Source organism: Coregonus lavaretus (genome assembly GCF_964263955.1).
Source record: "Coregonus lavaretus genome assembly, contig: HAP1_SCAFFOLD_3829, whole genome shotgun sequence".
Taxonomy (NCBI): domain Eukaryota; kingdom Metazoa; phylum Chordata; class Actinopteri; order Salmoniformes; family Salmonidae; genus Coregonus; species Coregonus lavaretus.
The window spans coordinates 16734-31815 of record NW_028157372.1 but is presented as its reverse complement, the minus strand read 5'-3'; the positions used below and the strand labels follow the sequence as shown (position 1 = coordinate 31815).

Here is a 15082-nt window from a genome sequence, read left to right as displayed (position 1 = left end):
AAAATAAAATAAAATACTTTTCAATACAACAGAAAATATTCAAAAAGTACAATCACAATACTACTTATGGTAAACTAAAGACATTGTAAATCCTCCTGCCACAGCGCAATAAGAGAAACAATCATGTTGGAGCATACAACGCTTTACTGTACCTTACCGTTACTTATAGGTACACAGCGCCACCTAGCGACCATATAGATGAACAATAGAGACAAAAATTAAGATTTAGTTATCAAAGTGATTGTCTGGTTGTCAGATAGCACTTACATGATGCAGATAATACATTTGTTGGTATCAAACTAGAAAAGCAGCATTGTTTGTTTCGACGATAATATTTTCCATTTCAGGGAGTCATTAAAGCACGATTTATCAATGCCCCTCTACCTCCATCAAAAATAACCTGTCGTTATCATATACGATGTGGGATAATATCCTGAGTATTTCTAGTAAAACAATTGCACTATTACACGTTTTTAGGACAACAACACTAAAATAACAAAACTGTTGAAAATGTGGGAACAATGATACAGTTCAGCGTTACTTCAAATATTTAAAAAGGTCAAATCTAGAACAACTGACACACAACCTCATGCAAGAGCAATGCACAAAAACATTTAACCTCCAAGATTGGAGGGACCAAAGGAAATATACGAAAGATTTTAAAAAATTAAAAAAAATACATGGAATGTTATCATTCATCATTGTATGAATAGAGTACAAGAAACATTTCCACAAACTGGTGTTCTGGTATCGATCATGTTGGTTTTCTGTCCTATAGTAGACTATTTGCATTGTCAATGCATTGATTGATTCTACATTCACGTCATAGAGATAGGTTTGGAAGTCATTTTATATTGATGTGCCTTAGTCATCTTTCAAAATAAGAAAATCAGTTTATTTTACACCAAGAAACCATTCCTAAGTGCTGCCTGTTCTGTGCTGTTTCAAACACCAGTCTTTACTCGAACCTCTAGACATTCTGTTCAAGTGGCTCTATATAGTACACGACTTTTGACCCATAGGACTCTGGTAGAAAGTAGTGCACTATGTAGGAAATAGGGTTCCATGGTGTACCAAGGTCAGTAAACTTCTCTAGCTTCTCTTTAGCACCCCCTGTTGGTCTGTGGTGATCAGTGCTGGTAGTGCGACACAGCGATGCTGTGCTGGTGGTGGAAGGCACTGCTCCCGTGGTGATGGGGGGAGTACAGGAGGTCATGGGTCGTCTGAGGGGCCAGGCCGGTGCAGAGAGGCTCATGGGTAGTCAGGACGGAGGAGAGATACTTGGCCTCTTCTGTTAGTCTCTTCACCTCCTTCCTCAGAGCTGCGTTCTCCTTCTCCAGGTTCTCACTCTCCTGAAACCACAGAAACTAATCAATCAATCAAATGTACAGTTAAAGTCTGAAGTTTACATAGACCTTAGCCAAATAAATACATTTAAACTCAGTTTTTCACAATTTCTGACATTTAATCCTAGTAAAACTTCCTTCCCTGTCTTAGGTCAGTTAGGATCACCACTTTATTTTAAGAATGTGAAATGTCAGAATAATAGTAGAGAGAATGATTTATTTCAGCTTTTATTTATTTAATCACATTCCCAGTGGGTCAGAAGTTTACATACACTCAATTAGTATTTGGTAGCATTGCCTTTAAATTGTTTAACTTGTGTCAAACGTTTCGGGTAGCCTTCCACAAGCTTCCCACAATAAATTGGGTGAATTTTGGCCCATTCCTCCTGACAGAGCTGGTGTAACTGAGTCAGGTTTGTAGGCCTCCTTGCTCGCACACGCTTTTTCAGTTCTGCCCACACATTTTCTATAGGATTGAGGTCAGGGCTTTGTGATGGCCACTCCAATACCTTGACTTTGTTGTCCTTAAGCTATTTTGCCACAACTTTGGAAGTATGCTTGGGGTCATTGTACATTTGGAAGACCCATTTGCGACCAAGCTTTAACTTCCTGACTGATGTCTTGAGATGTTGCTTCAATATATCCACATCATTTTCCTTCCTCATGATGCCATCTATTTTGTGAAGTGCACCAGTCCCTCCTGCAGCAAAGCACCCCCACAGCATGATGCTGCCACCCCCGTTCTTCACGGTTGGGATGGTGTTCTTTGGCTTGCAAGCTACCCCCTTTTTCCTCCAAACATAACGATGGTCATTATGGTCAAACAGTTCTATTTTTGTTTCATCAGACCAGAGGACATTTCTCCAAAAAGTACGGTCTTTGTCTCCATGTGCAGTTGCAAACCGTAGTCTGGCTTTTTTATGGCGGTTTTGGAGCAGTGGCTTCTTCCTTGCTGATCGGCCTTTCAGGTTATGTCGATATAGGACTTGTTTTACTGTGGATATAGATACTTTTGTACCTGTTTCCTCAAGCATCTTCACAAGGTCCTTTGCTGTTGTTCTGGGATTGATTTGTACTTTTCGCACCAAAGTACGTTCATCTCTAGGAGACAGAACGCGTCTCCTTCCTGAGCGGTATGACGGCTGCGTGGTCCCATGGTATTTGGCCTCATTTGTAATTTTATTTTTGATGTATTTAACCCCTTATTTTTTTTACAGTGAACAATCTGCATATATAATTCCATTCATTTTTTCAACTGAGGATCTGTAAAAAAGTCAAGCTAATGTATCTCCAGCTCAAACTGACGGATTTTGTTGGGGATTTGTGTATTATGTTAATTCGATTTCAGCGGGGGGCGCGGACATCGACCGCTTATTTTTTTTACAACCGAGGCATCATCAGTCTGTCGCTGCGGATAAAAAACAAAGCCACTTTCATTCATTTGTCAACAAATTATCTTCCAATCATTTTAGTGAAAACCCAGGATGCGGTTGGTAGATCCAGATCATGTGATTCCATTCTATGCAAACCATCCCACCTGGTCTAGTTCTGTGAGACTTATCCATCAGCCCAGGCCTCACCAGAGCATGTGAGGGGAGGGGGGGGGAAGGAAAGGGGGATATCTAGTCAGTTGTACAACTGAATGCATTCAACTGAAATGTGTCTTCCGCATTTAACCCAACCCCTCTGAATCAGAGAGGTGCGGGGGGGAGGGGGGGGGGATGCCCTAAATCGACATCCACGTCATCAGCGCCCTGGGAACAGTGGGTTAACTGCCTTGCTCAGGGGCAGATTCAACAGATTTTTAGCTTGTCAGCTCTGGGATTCGATCCAGCAACCTTTTCGGTTACTGGCCCAATGCTCCTACCCGCCAGGCTACCTGCCACTCCCGTGTTGGCTCAGCCCAGGCCTCACCAGAGCATGAGAGGGCTCAGCGTATTCTGTGGTTGTATGGTTTCTTCAACTCGCTTGATAAACAGGAAGTTGAATTTTCGCTCACTGTGACACGTTTCCTGTTTCCTGAGTAATAGTCGTTCAGAAGACTCTCTCTCTCTCTCTCTTCTGTGTAAATGAGGTATAGTAGAAAACCGTGGGCAGGAGTGGGGAGAACGGCTGTAATTTCTGGTAAAGGACCCGTGTCAGTGGGTTGTTAGCCTAAGTGACGTGAGCACTGGGGTTTACCCAGGCCTGTCTCTGAAAGTAAGACCACATGGCATAACAGTCTTATCTTCCCTCCTCTTAACCTGGCCCCTGTCTTGACCTTTTTAGAGGAACCAACAAGTGGAACATTTCTGTCTAACCTGTTTTGTTTCCCACACCTCTGGGACTAAAAGGCCATCGTTACCCACGAGCATGCAGAGCTTGTACCTTGATCATCTGGGCCTGATAATATGCAGGCCCACTCTGTAACGGAACATGTATATACATACATGAGGACCTCAGAGCAAGAATTGTTGTAGATGAATGATAGTCTTTAAAAACCACTGAAAAAACTATATCCGACCAGCATTCTATTAAATTACAGACATATTTTCTCGAGAGTTAGAGTTGCACGGATGTCTTCTAGCAGCTCCAAATGCATTGATTTTGACATGACACCATAGACCTTATGAAGAAAGGGTCCTCAGCTGAAATGCATGGTTTCCCATTGATAATACTCTCTTCAGCAACACTAACCGCTAAGACTAAATGTATTTGTAGCTTCTACAAACGGAAATAGGTGTTCTCTACTAGACACGACAGTAGTGAAAGTCAGTGACTAAAACCTTGACTCTGCAGCCAGCCAGTCAATCAACAAAAAAAAACGTTGAAATGAAAGTGACTGTGCTTTTCACTTTGACTATACCTCAAGTACCTCCAGTCACGTGCCATATCAGCAATGCTACTCTGATACAGAGAACTAGTGGAGTAGAGTCGTATTGCTACCAGCCCAGCCTACCACTACAGAGAACTAATGGAGTAGAGACGTATTGCTACCAGCCCAGCCTACCACTACAGAGAACTAGTGGAGTAGAGACGTATTGCTACCAGCCTACCACTACAGAGAACTAGTGGAGTAGAGACGTATTGCTACCAGCCTACCACTACAGAGAACTAGTGGAGTAGAGACGTATTGCCACCAGCCTACCACTACAGAGAACTAGTGGAGTAGAGTCGTATTGCTACCAGCCCAGCCTACCACTACAGAGAACTAGTGGAGTAGAGTCGTATTGCTACCAGCCCAGCCTACCACTACAGAGAACTAGTGGAGTAGAGACGTACTGCTACCAGCCCAGCCTACCACTACAGAGAACTAGTGGAGTAGAGACGTATTGCTACCAGCCTACCAATAAAGAGAACTAGTGGAGTAGAGACGTATTGCTACCAGCCTACCACTACAGAGAACTAGTGGAGTAGAGACGTATTGCTACCAGCCCAGCCTACCACTACAGAGAACTAGTGGAGTAGAGACGTATTGCTACCAGCCCAGCCTACCACTACAGAGAACTAGTGGAGTAGAGTCGTATTGCTACCAGCCCAGCCTACCACTACAGAGAACTAGTGGAGTAGAGTCGTATTGCTACCAGCCCAGCCTACCACTACAGAGAACTAGTGGAGTAGAGTCGTATTGCTACCAGCCTACCACTACAGAGAACTAGTGGAGTAGAGACGTATTGCTACCAGCCTACCACTACAGAGAACTAGTGGAGTAGAGACGTATTGCTACCAGCCCAGCCTACCACTACAGAGAACTAGTGGAGTAGAGTCGTATTGCTACCAGCCTACCACTACAGAGAACTAGTGGAGTAGAGTCGTATTGCTACCAGCCTACCACTACAGAGAACTAGTGGAGTAGAGTCGTATTGCTACCAGCCCAGCCTACCACTACAGAGAACTAGTGGAGTAGAGTCGTATTGCTACCAGCCCAGCCTACCACTACAGAGAACTAGTGGAGTAGAGTCGTATTGCTACCAGCCCAGCCTACCACTACAGAGAACTAGTGGAGTAGAGACGTATTGCTACCAGCCCAGCCTACCACTACAGAGAACTAGTGGAGTAGATACGTATTGCTACCAGCCCAGCCTACCACTACAGAGAACTAGTGGAGTAGAGTCGTATTGCTACCAGCCTACCACTACAGAGAACTAGTGGAGTAGAGTCGTATTGCTACCAGCCTACCACTACAGAGAACTAGTGGAGTAGAGTCGTATTGCTACCAGCCCAGCCTACCACTACAGAGAACTAGTGGAGTAGAGTCGTATTGCTACCAGCCCAGCCTACCACTACAGAGAACTAGTGGAGTAGAGTCGTATTGCTACCAGCCCAGCCTACCACTACAGAGAACTAGTGGAGTAGAGACGTATTGCTACCAGCCCAGCCTACCACTACAGAGAACTAGTGGAGTAGAGACGTATTGCTACCAGCCCAGCCTACCACTACAGAGAACTAGTGGAGTAGAGACGTATTGCTACCAGCCCAGCCTACCACTACAGAGAACTAGTGGAGTAGAGTCGTATTGCTACCAGCCCAGCCTACCACTACAGAGAACTAGTGGAGTAGAGACGTATTGCTACCAGCCTACCACTACAGAGAACTAGTGGAGTAGAGTCGTATTGCTACCAGCCCAGCCTACCACTACAGAGAACTAGTGGAGTAGAGACGTATTGCTACCAGCCTACCACTACAGAGAACTAGTGGAGTAGAGACGTATTGCTACCAGCCTACCACTACAGAGAACTAGTGGAGTAGAGTCGTATTGCTACCAGCCCAGCCTACCACTACAGAGAACTAGTGGAGTAGAGACGTATTGCTACCAGCCCAGCCTACCACTACAGAGAACTAGTGGAGTAGAGACGTATTGCTACCAGCCCAGCCTACCACTACAGAGAACTAGTGGAGTAGAGACGTATTGCTACCAGCCCAGCCTACCACTACAGAGAACTAGTGGAGTAGAGACGTATTGCTACCAGCCTACCACTACAGAGAACTAGTGGAGTAGAGTCGTATTGCTACCAGCCTACCACTACAGAGAACTAGTGGAGTAGAGTCGTATTGCTACCAGCCTACCACTACAGAGAACTAGTGGAGTAGAGTCGTATTGCTACCAGCCCAGCCTACCACTACAGAGAACTAGTGGAGTAGAGTCGTATTGCTACCAGCCCAGCCTACCACTACAGAGAACTAGTGGAGTAGAGTCGTATTGCTACCAGCCTACCACTACAGAGAACTAGTGGAGTAGAGACGTATTGCTACCAGCCCAGCCTACCACTACAGAGAACTAGTGGAGTAGAGACGTATTGCTACCAGCCTACCACTACAGAGAACTAGTGGAGTAGAGACGTATTGCTACCAGCCTACCACTACAGAGAACTAGTGGAGTAGAGTCGTATTGCTACCAGCCCAGCCTACCACTACAGAGAACTAGTGGAGTAGAGACGTATTGCTACCAGCCCAGCCTACCACTACAGAGAACTAGTGGAGTAGAGACGTATTGCTACCAGCCCAGCCTACCACTACAGAGAACTAGTGGAGTAGAGACGTATTGCTACCAGCCCAGCCTACCACTACAGAGAACTAGTGGAGTAGAGACGTATTGCTACCAGCCCAGCCTACCACTACAGAGAACTAGTGGAGTAGAGATGTATTGCTACCAGCCCAGCCTACCACTACAGAGAACTAGTGGAGTAGAGACGTATTGCTACCAGCCTACCACTACAGAGAACTAGTGGAGTAGAGACGTATTGCTACCAGCCCAGCCTACCACTACAGAGAACTAGTGGAGTAGAGACGTATTGCTACCAGCCTACCACTACAGAGAACTAGTGGAGTAGAGACGTATTGCTACCAGCCTACCACTACAGAGAACTAGTGGAGTAGAGACGTATTGCTACCAGCCTACCACTACAGAGAACTAGTGGAGTAGAGTCGTATTGCTACCAGCCCAGCCTACCACTACAGAGAACTAGTGGAGTAGAGTCGTATTGCTACCAGCCCAGCCTACCACTACAGAGAACTAGTGGAGTAGAGTCGTATTGCTACCAGCCCAGCCTACCACTACAGAGAACTAGTGGAGTAGAGTCGTATTGCTACCAGCCTACCACTACAGAGAACTAGTGGAGTAGAGACGTATTGCTACCAGCCTACCACTACAGAGAACTAGTGGAGTAGAGTCGTATTGCTACCAGCCCAGCCTACCACTACAGAGAACTAGTGGAGTAGAGTCGTATTGCTACCAGCCCAGCCTACCACTACAGAGAACTAGTGGAGTAGAGTCGTATTGCTACCAGCCCAGCCTACCACTACAGAGAACTAGTGGAGTAGAGACGTATTGCTACCAGCCTACCACTACAGAGAACTAGTGGAGTAGAGACGTATTGCTACCAGCCCAGCCTACCACTACAGAGAACTAGTGGAGTAGAGACATATTGCTACCAGCCCAGCCTACCACTACAGAGAACTAGTGGAGTAGAGTCGTATTGCTACCAGCCCAGCCTACCACTACAGAGAACTAGTGGAGTAGAGACGTATTGCTACCAGCCTACCACTACAGAGAACTAGTGGAGTAGAGACGTATTGCTACCAGCCCAGCCTACCACTACAGAGAACTAGTAGAGTAGAGACGTATTGCTACCAGCCTACCACTACAGAGAACTAGTGGAGTAGAGACGTATTGCCACCAGCCCACCACTACAGAGAACTAGTGGAGTAGAGTCGTATTGCTACCAGCCCAGCCTACCACTACAGAGAACTAGTGGAGTAGAGACGTATTGCTACCAGCCTACCACTACAGAGAACTAGTGGAGTAGAGACGTATTGCTACCAGCCCAGCCTACCACTACAGAGAACTAGTGGAGTAGAGTCGTATTGCTACCAGCCTACCACTACAGAGAACTAGTGGAGTAGAGACGTATTGCTACCAGCCTACCACTACAGAGAACTAGTGGAGTAGAGACGTATTGCTACCAGCCTACCACTACAGAGAACTAGTGGAGTAGAGACGTATTGCTACCAGCCCAGCCTACCACTACAGAGAACTAGTGGAGTAGAGTCGTATTGCTACCAGCCTACCACTACAGAGAACTAGTGGAGTAGAGACGTATTGCTACCAGCCTACCACTACAGAGAACTAGTGGAGTAGAGACGTATTGCTACCAGCCTACCACTACAGAGAACTAGTGGAGTAGAGACGTATTGCTACCAGCCCAGCCTACCACTACAGAGAACTAGTGGAGTAGAGTCGTATTGCTACCAGCCTACCACTACAGAGAACTAGTGGAGTAGAGACGTATTGCTACCAGCCCAGCCTACCACTACAGAGAACTAGTGGAGTAGAGACATATTGCTACCAGCCCAGCCTACCACTACAGAGAACTAGTGGAGTAGAGTCGTATTGCTACCAGCCTACCACTACAGAGAACTAGTGGAGTAGAGTCGTATTGCTACCAGCCCAGCCTACCACTACAGAGAACTAGTGGAGTAGAGACGTACTGCTACCAGCCTACCACTACAGAGAACTAGTGGAGTAGAGACGTATTGCTACCAGCCTACCACTACAGAGAACTAGTGGAGTAGAGTCGTATTGCTACCAGCCCAGCCTACCACTACAGAGAACTAGTGGAGTAAAGTCGTATTGCCACCAGCCTACCACTACAGAGAACTAGTGGAGTAGAGACGTATTGCTACCAGCCCAGCCTACCACTACAGAGAACTAGTGGAGTAGAGTCGTATTGCTACCAGCCTACCACTACAGAGAACTAGTGGAGTAGAGACGTATTGCTACCAGCCCAGCCTACCACTACAGAGAACTAGTGGAGTAGAGACGTATTGCTACCAGCCCAGCCTACCACTACAGAGAACTAGTGGAGTAGAGACGTATTGCTACCAGCCCAGCCTACCACTACAGAGAACTAGTGGAGTAGAGACGTATTGCTACCAGCCCAGCCTACCACTACAGAGAACTAGTGGAGTAGAGTCGTATTGCTACCAGCCCAGCTTACCACTACAGAGAACTAGTGGAGTAGAGTCGTATTGCTACCAGCCTACCACTACAGAGAACTAGTGGAGTAGAGTTGTATTGCCACCAGCCTACCACTACAGAGAACTAGTGGAGTAGAGTCGTATTGCTACCAGCCTACCACTACAGAGAACTAGTGGAGTAGAGACGTATTGCTACCAGCCCAGCCTACCACTACAGAGAACTAGTGGAGTAGAGTCGTATTGCTACCAGCCTACCACTACAGAGAACTAGTGGAGTAGAGTCGTATTGCTTCCAGCCTACCACTACAGAGAACTAGTGGAGTAGAGTCGTATTGCTACTAGCCTACCACTACAGAGAACTAGTGGAGTAGAGTCGTATTGCTACCAGCCTACCACTACAGAGAACTAGTGGAGTAGAGTCGTATTGCTACCAGCCTACCACTACAGAGAACTAGTGGAGTAGAGTCGTATTGCTACCAGCCTACCACTACAGAGAACTAGTGGAGTAGAGTCGTATTGCTACCAGCCCAGCCTACCACTACAGAGAACTAGTGGAGTAGAGTCGTATTGCTACCAGCCTACCACTACAGAGAACTAGTGGAGTAGAGTCGTATTGCTACCAGCCTACCACTACAGAGAACTAGTGGAGTAGAGACGTATTGCTACCAGCCCAGCCTACCACTACAGAGAACTAGTGGAGTAGAGTCGTATTGCTACCAGCCCAGCCTACCACTACAGAGAACTAGTGGAGTAGAGACGTATTGCTACCAGCCTACCACTACAGAGAACTAGTGGAGTAGAGACGTATTGCCACCAGCCCAGCCTACCACTACAGAGAACTAGTGGAGTAGAGTCGTATTGCTACCAGCCCAGCCTACCACTACAGAGAACTAGTGGAGTAGAGACGTATTGCTACCAGCCTACCACTACAGAGAACTAGTGGAGTAGAGTCGTATTGCTACCAGCCTACCACTACAGAGAACTAGTGGAGTAGAGTCGTATTGCTACCAGCCCAGCCTACCACTACAGAGAACTAGTGGAGTAGAGACGTATTGCTACCAGCCCAGCCTACCACTACAGAGAACTAGTGGAGTAGAGACGTATTGCTACCAGCCTACCACTACAGAGAACTAGTGGAGTAGAGACGTATTGCTACCAGCCTACCACTACAGAGAACTAGTGGAGTAGAGACGTATTGCTACCAGCCCAGCCTACCACTACAGAGAACTAGTGGAGTAGAGACGTATTGCTACCAGCCTACCACTACAGAGAACTAGTGGAGTAGAGACGTATTGCTACCAGCCCAGCCTACCACTACAGAGAACTAGTGGAGTAGAGACGTACTGCTACCAGCCTACCACTACAGAGAACTAGTGGAGTAGAGACGTATTGCTACCAGCCTACCACTACAGAGAACTAGTGGAGTAGAGTCGTATTGCTACCAGCCCAGCCTACCACTACAGAGAACTAGTGGAGTAGAGTCGTATTGCTACCAGCCCAGCCTACCACTACAGAGAACTAGTGGAGTAGAGTCGTATTGCTACCAGCCCAGCCTACCACTACAGAGAACTAGTGGAGTAGAGACGTACTGCTACCAGCCTACCACTACAGAGAACTAGTGGAGTAGAGACGTATTGCTACCAGCCCAGCCTACCACTACAGAGAACTAGTGGAGTAGAGACGTATTGCTACCAGCCTACCACTACAGAGAACTAGTGGAGTAGAGACGTATTGCTACCAGCCCAGCCTACCACTACAGAGAACTAGTGGAGTAGAGACGTATTGCTACCAGCCCAGCCTACCACTACAGAGAACTAGTGGAGTAGAGTCGTATTGCTACCAGCCCAGCCTACCACTACAGAGAACTAGTGGAGTAGAGACGTATTGCTACCAGCCTACCACTACAGAGAACTAGTGGAGTAGAGACGTATTGCTACCAGCCTACCACTACAGAGAACTAGTGGAGTAGAGACGTATTGCTACCAGCCCAGCCTACCACTACAGAGAACTAGTGGAGTAGAGTCGTATTGCTACCAGCCCAGCCTACCACTACAGAGAACTGGTGGAGTAGAGTCGTATTGCTACCAGCCCAGCCTACCACTACAGAGAACTAGTGGAGTAGAGTCGTATTGCTACCAGCCCAGCCTACCACTACAGAGAACTAGTGGAGTAGAGTCGTATTGCTACCAGCCTACCACTACAGAGAACTAGTGGAGTAGAGACGTATTGCTACCAGCCCAGCCTACCACTACAGAGAACTAGTGGAGTAGAGACGTATTGCTACCAGCCTACCACTACAGAGAACTAGTGGAGTAGAGACGTATTGCTACCAGCCCAGCCTACCACTACAGAGAACTAGTGTCACAGTTGAGAATTCTAGGTAAAAACAGGAGGAAAAACACATTTCTGATGATAAGATTCAGTGCAATTTATCATTAGTGCTGGTCTCTGGGTTTCTGACGCCCACACGTGATAACGAATACTCATCACTACAGCAAACACATAGGTAGAGATCTGGCCACGGCTGCGTGCCAAATGGCACCCTATCCCTTATTTTAGTGCATTACTTTTGACCAGAGCTCACAGGTATCAGAATCATAAGTAGTGCACTATACAGGGAGTAAGGGGAGCCATTTGGGACTCAGCCTAAATGTTGAGCCCAACAGAAGCCACGATGACACATCGCCACATGGTCCATCAGCAGCACTGTGTCAATATCATCTCACACAGACCAACACAGACCAACACAGATTCCCACCAACACAGCCTTATCGTGGTAGTTCACCAGGGGAAATGTTCCCTGTGATTTGAAGGACTTGAAAATGTCTGATTACTACATAACCAGTCGGTTACTGACTTGTACTAGCCTGAGTACCAGATCTGTTTGTGCTATCATGCCCACTCCTTGTTTTGCTTGACAATGAGCAATGGAGTCGGCAAGAGCACAAACAGATCTGGGACCAGGCTAGGCTTTCACAGGTTATAAATCGGCTTTTGCGGTGACCTGCCAAAGTATTTTTTTTGGAACACTATAAGATTCCTGGATGGGTGAAATGTTTATTGGTTTTATTCAGGCGACAACTGATTCACTGCTAAATTGCTCATGCCAAGCCCAGTCGTGCTGAGATATGGTGCCATACACAGGGCGTAGTGGGTAGTCATCCTAACTCATAGCCAGACATGGTGCACGCATCGGTGTGTTGCATTGTGGGTAGTCATCCTAACTCATAGCCAGACATGGTGCACGCATCGGTGTGTTGCATTGTGGGTAGTCATCCTAACTCATAGCCAGACATGGTGCACGCATCGGTGTGTTGCATTGTGGGTAGTCATCCTAACTCATAGCCAGACATGGTGCACGCATCGGTGTGTTGCATTGTGGGTAGTCATCCTAACTCATAGCCAGACATGGTGCACGCATCGGTGTGTTGCATTGTGGGTAGTCATCCTAACTCATAGCCAGACATGGTGCACGCATCGGTGTGTTGCATTGTGGGTAGTCATCCTAACTCATAGCCAGACATGGTGCACGCATCGGTGTGTTGCATTGTGGGTAGTCATCCTAACTCATAGCCAGACATGGTGCACGCATCGGTGTATTGTATTGTGGGTAGTCATCCTAACTCATAGCCAGACATGGTGCACGCATCGGTGTGTTGCATTGTGGGTAGTCATCCTAACTCATAGCCAGACATGGTGCACGCATCGGTGTGTTGCATTGTGGGTAGTCATCCTAACTCATAGCCAGACATGGTGCACGCATCGGTGTATTGCATTGTGGGTAGTCATCCTAACTCATAGCCAGACATGGTGCACGCATCGGTGTGTTGCATTGTGGGTAGTCATCCTAACTCATAGCCAGACATGGTGCACGCATCGGTGTGTTGCATTGTGGGTAGTCATCCTAACTCATAGCCAGACATGGTGCACGCATCGGTGTATTGTATTGTGGGTAGTCATCCTAACTCATAGCCAGACATGGTGCACGCATCGGTGTGTTGCATTGTGGGTAGTCATCCTAACTCATAGCCAGACATGGTGCACGCATCGGTGTGTTGCATTGTGGGTAGTCATCCTAACTCATAGCCAGACATGGTGCACGCATCGGTGTGTTGCATTGTGGGTAGTCATCCTAACTCATAGCCAGACATGGTGCACGCATCGGTGTGTTGCATTGTGGGTAGTCATCCTAACTCATAGCCAGACATGGTGCACGCATCGGTGTGTTGCATTGTGGGTAGTCATCCTAACTCATAGCCAGACATGGTGCACGCATCGGTGTGTTGCATTGTGGGTAGTCCTCCTCACCAGGTGTAGACTGTCTGCCTTCTGAGTCTGTCTCATTCTACTCTTCTGGGCAGCGATACGGTTCTTCTCCCTTCTCATCACTTTCTTTATGTTGTCTGAGGAGCCCTGGGGAGAGACACGGGGAAGAGTCATCTTCCTGACAGGACGGTAACTGATGCCCACCCCAACTAACTAACACTAATGGGTGGAGTATTAGGGTTCATTCCAATATACAATAGATATTGTAGATTGAAAATGTATAATCATGCATAACAATTTTGACAGTTCTAGGATGAGACACCTCTTTGGTGCATGACTTGACTGACGCAGCATTTCTACAAAGCTGAGTTGTTCTGATACCATGAGAACTGTAGTATTCAGGACATGAAACAAGGCGTGATCTGAGTTGATGTGTTAACTGACGAGTCAAACCCACCCGACCCATCCCTTCCCAGCAGTCTATCAGCGCATCCCTTGATCAAACGGCCTTTGATTCCCCAGACCAACACCTAACTATACCAATAACTGTCATCAAGGAAACTCTTTCAGTGTTGTCATGCATGATTCTACATTTCTATGCGATTCTACATTTCAATCTAAATTCGAAACACTAACGGAAGAAGACGTCTCCTAGACGCAAACCTTAAACCTGTCCTTAAAGACCAGTCGTGTGATGGTGATGTGTGACACCTCAACAATATGTTATTGAAAACCTGATTATAATTCCCCCTTCATCATCTGAGCTGATGGACAAAACAATAACAGTCATCTACCACGTCTAAACATCCCAATGATAACACTTCACGTCTGAATAAATGCTATCATTTTACATTTTAGTCATTTAGCAGACGCTCTTATCCAGAGCGACTTACAGGAGCAATTAGGGTTAAGTGCCTTGCTCAAGGGCACATCTACAGATTTTTCACCTAGTCGGCTCAGGGATTAGAACCAGCGACCTTTCGGTTACTGGCACAACACTCTTAACCACTAAGCTACCTGCCGCCCATGCTATAAGAGAGGGAGAGAAGGAGAGAGGGAGAGAGAGAGAGAGAGGATCTCCTTACCTGCCTGCTGCCCGCTGGTGAAGGGGACTTGGCGTAACTGGAATCATTGCTGTCAGAGCCGTGAGCCATAGCCAACCACGTCGCCCCAAACCCCAGAGCCTCTCTCCACTTCTGCTTTCTGTTTGTGTCTGTGTCGATGTGTGTGTACCGCTGTGTGCGTGTGCGTGTGTGTGTGTGTGTGTGTGTGTGCAGCAGAGAGAGAGAATGTGCTTTGCTGAACTTGGTCGATCGCTTAATGAGTAAGAACTCTTTCTCCTCTCTCTCTCTCTCCTCTATTACTAGCGCACTCTCTCGCTTTCTCCCGCCCTCCCTTTCTCTCTTTCTCACTCACACACACAGTCTGCCTAATTAGCAGCCAGCGTCTGATGTGGTTTCTGGTAAAACAGTGTTAGTGACACCAGACTGGAAGTCACATGACCCTTGGAAAGT

General features: G+C 47.0%; 1 protein-coding gene across 1 annotated transcript; it reads right to left on the bottom strand.

Annotated features, from left to right (window-relative positions):
• Positions 1-1130: 1130 nt before the first annotated feature.
• On the bottom strand, positions 1131-14722 carry LOC311125492 (basic leucine zipper transcriptional factor ATF-like; the record flags this gene model as incomplete). Its single annotated transcript, XM_084199538.1, has 3 exons — positions 1131-1352; positions 13611-13715; positions 14654-14722. 3 exons carry the CDS (start codon positions 14720-14722, stop codon positions 1131-1133), a joined length of 396 nt encoding a protein of 131 aa, XP_084055664.1.
• Positions 14723-15082: the final 360 nt, after the last annotated feature.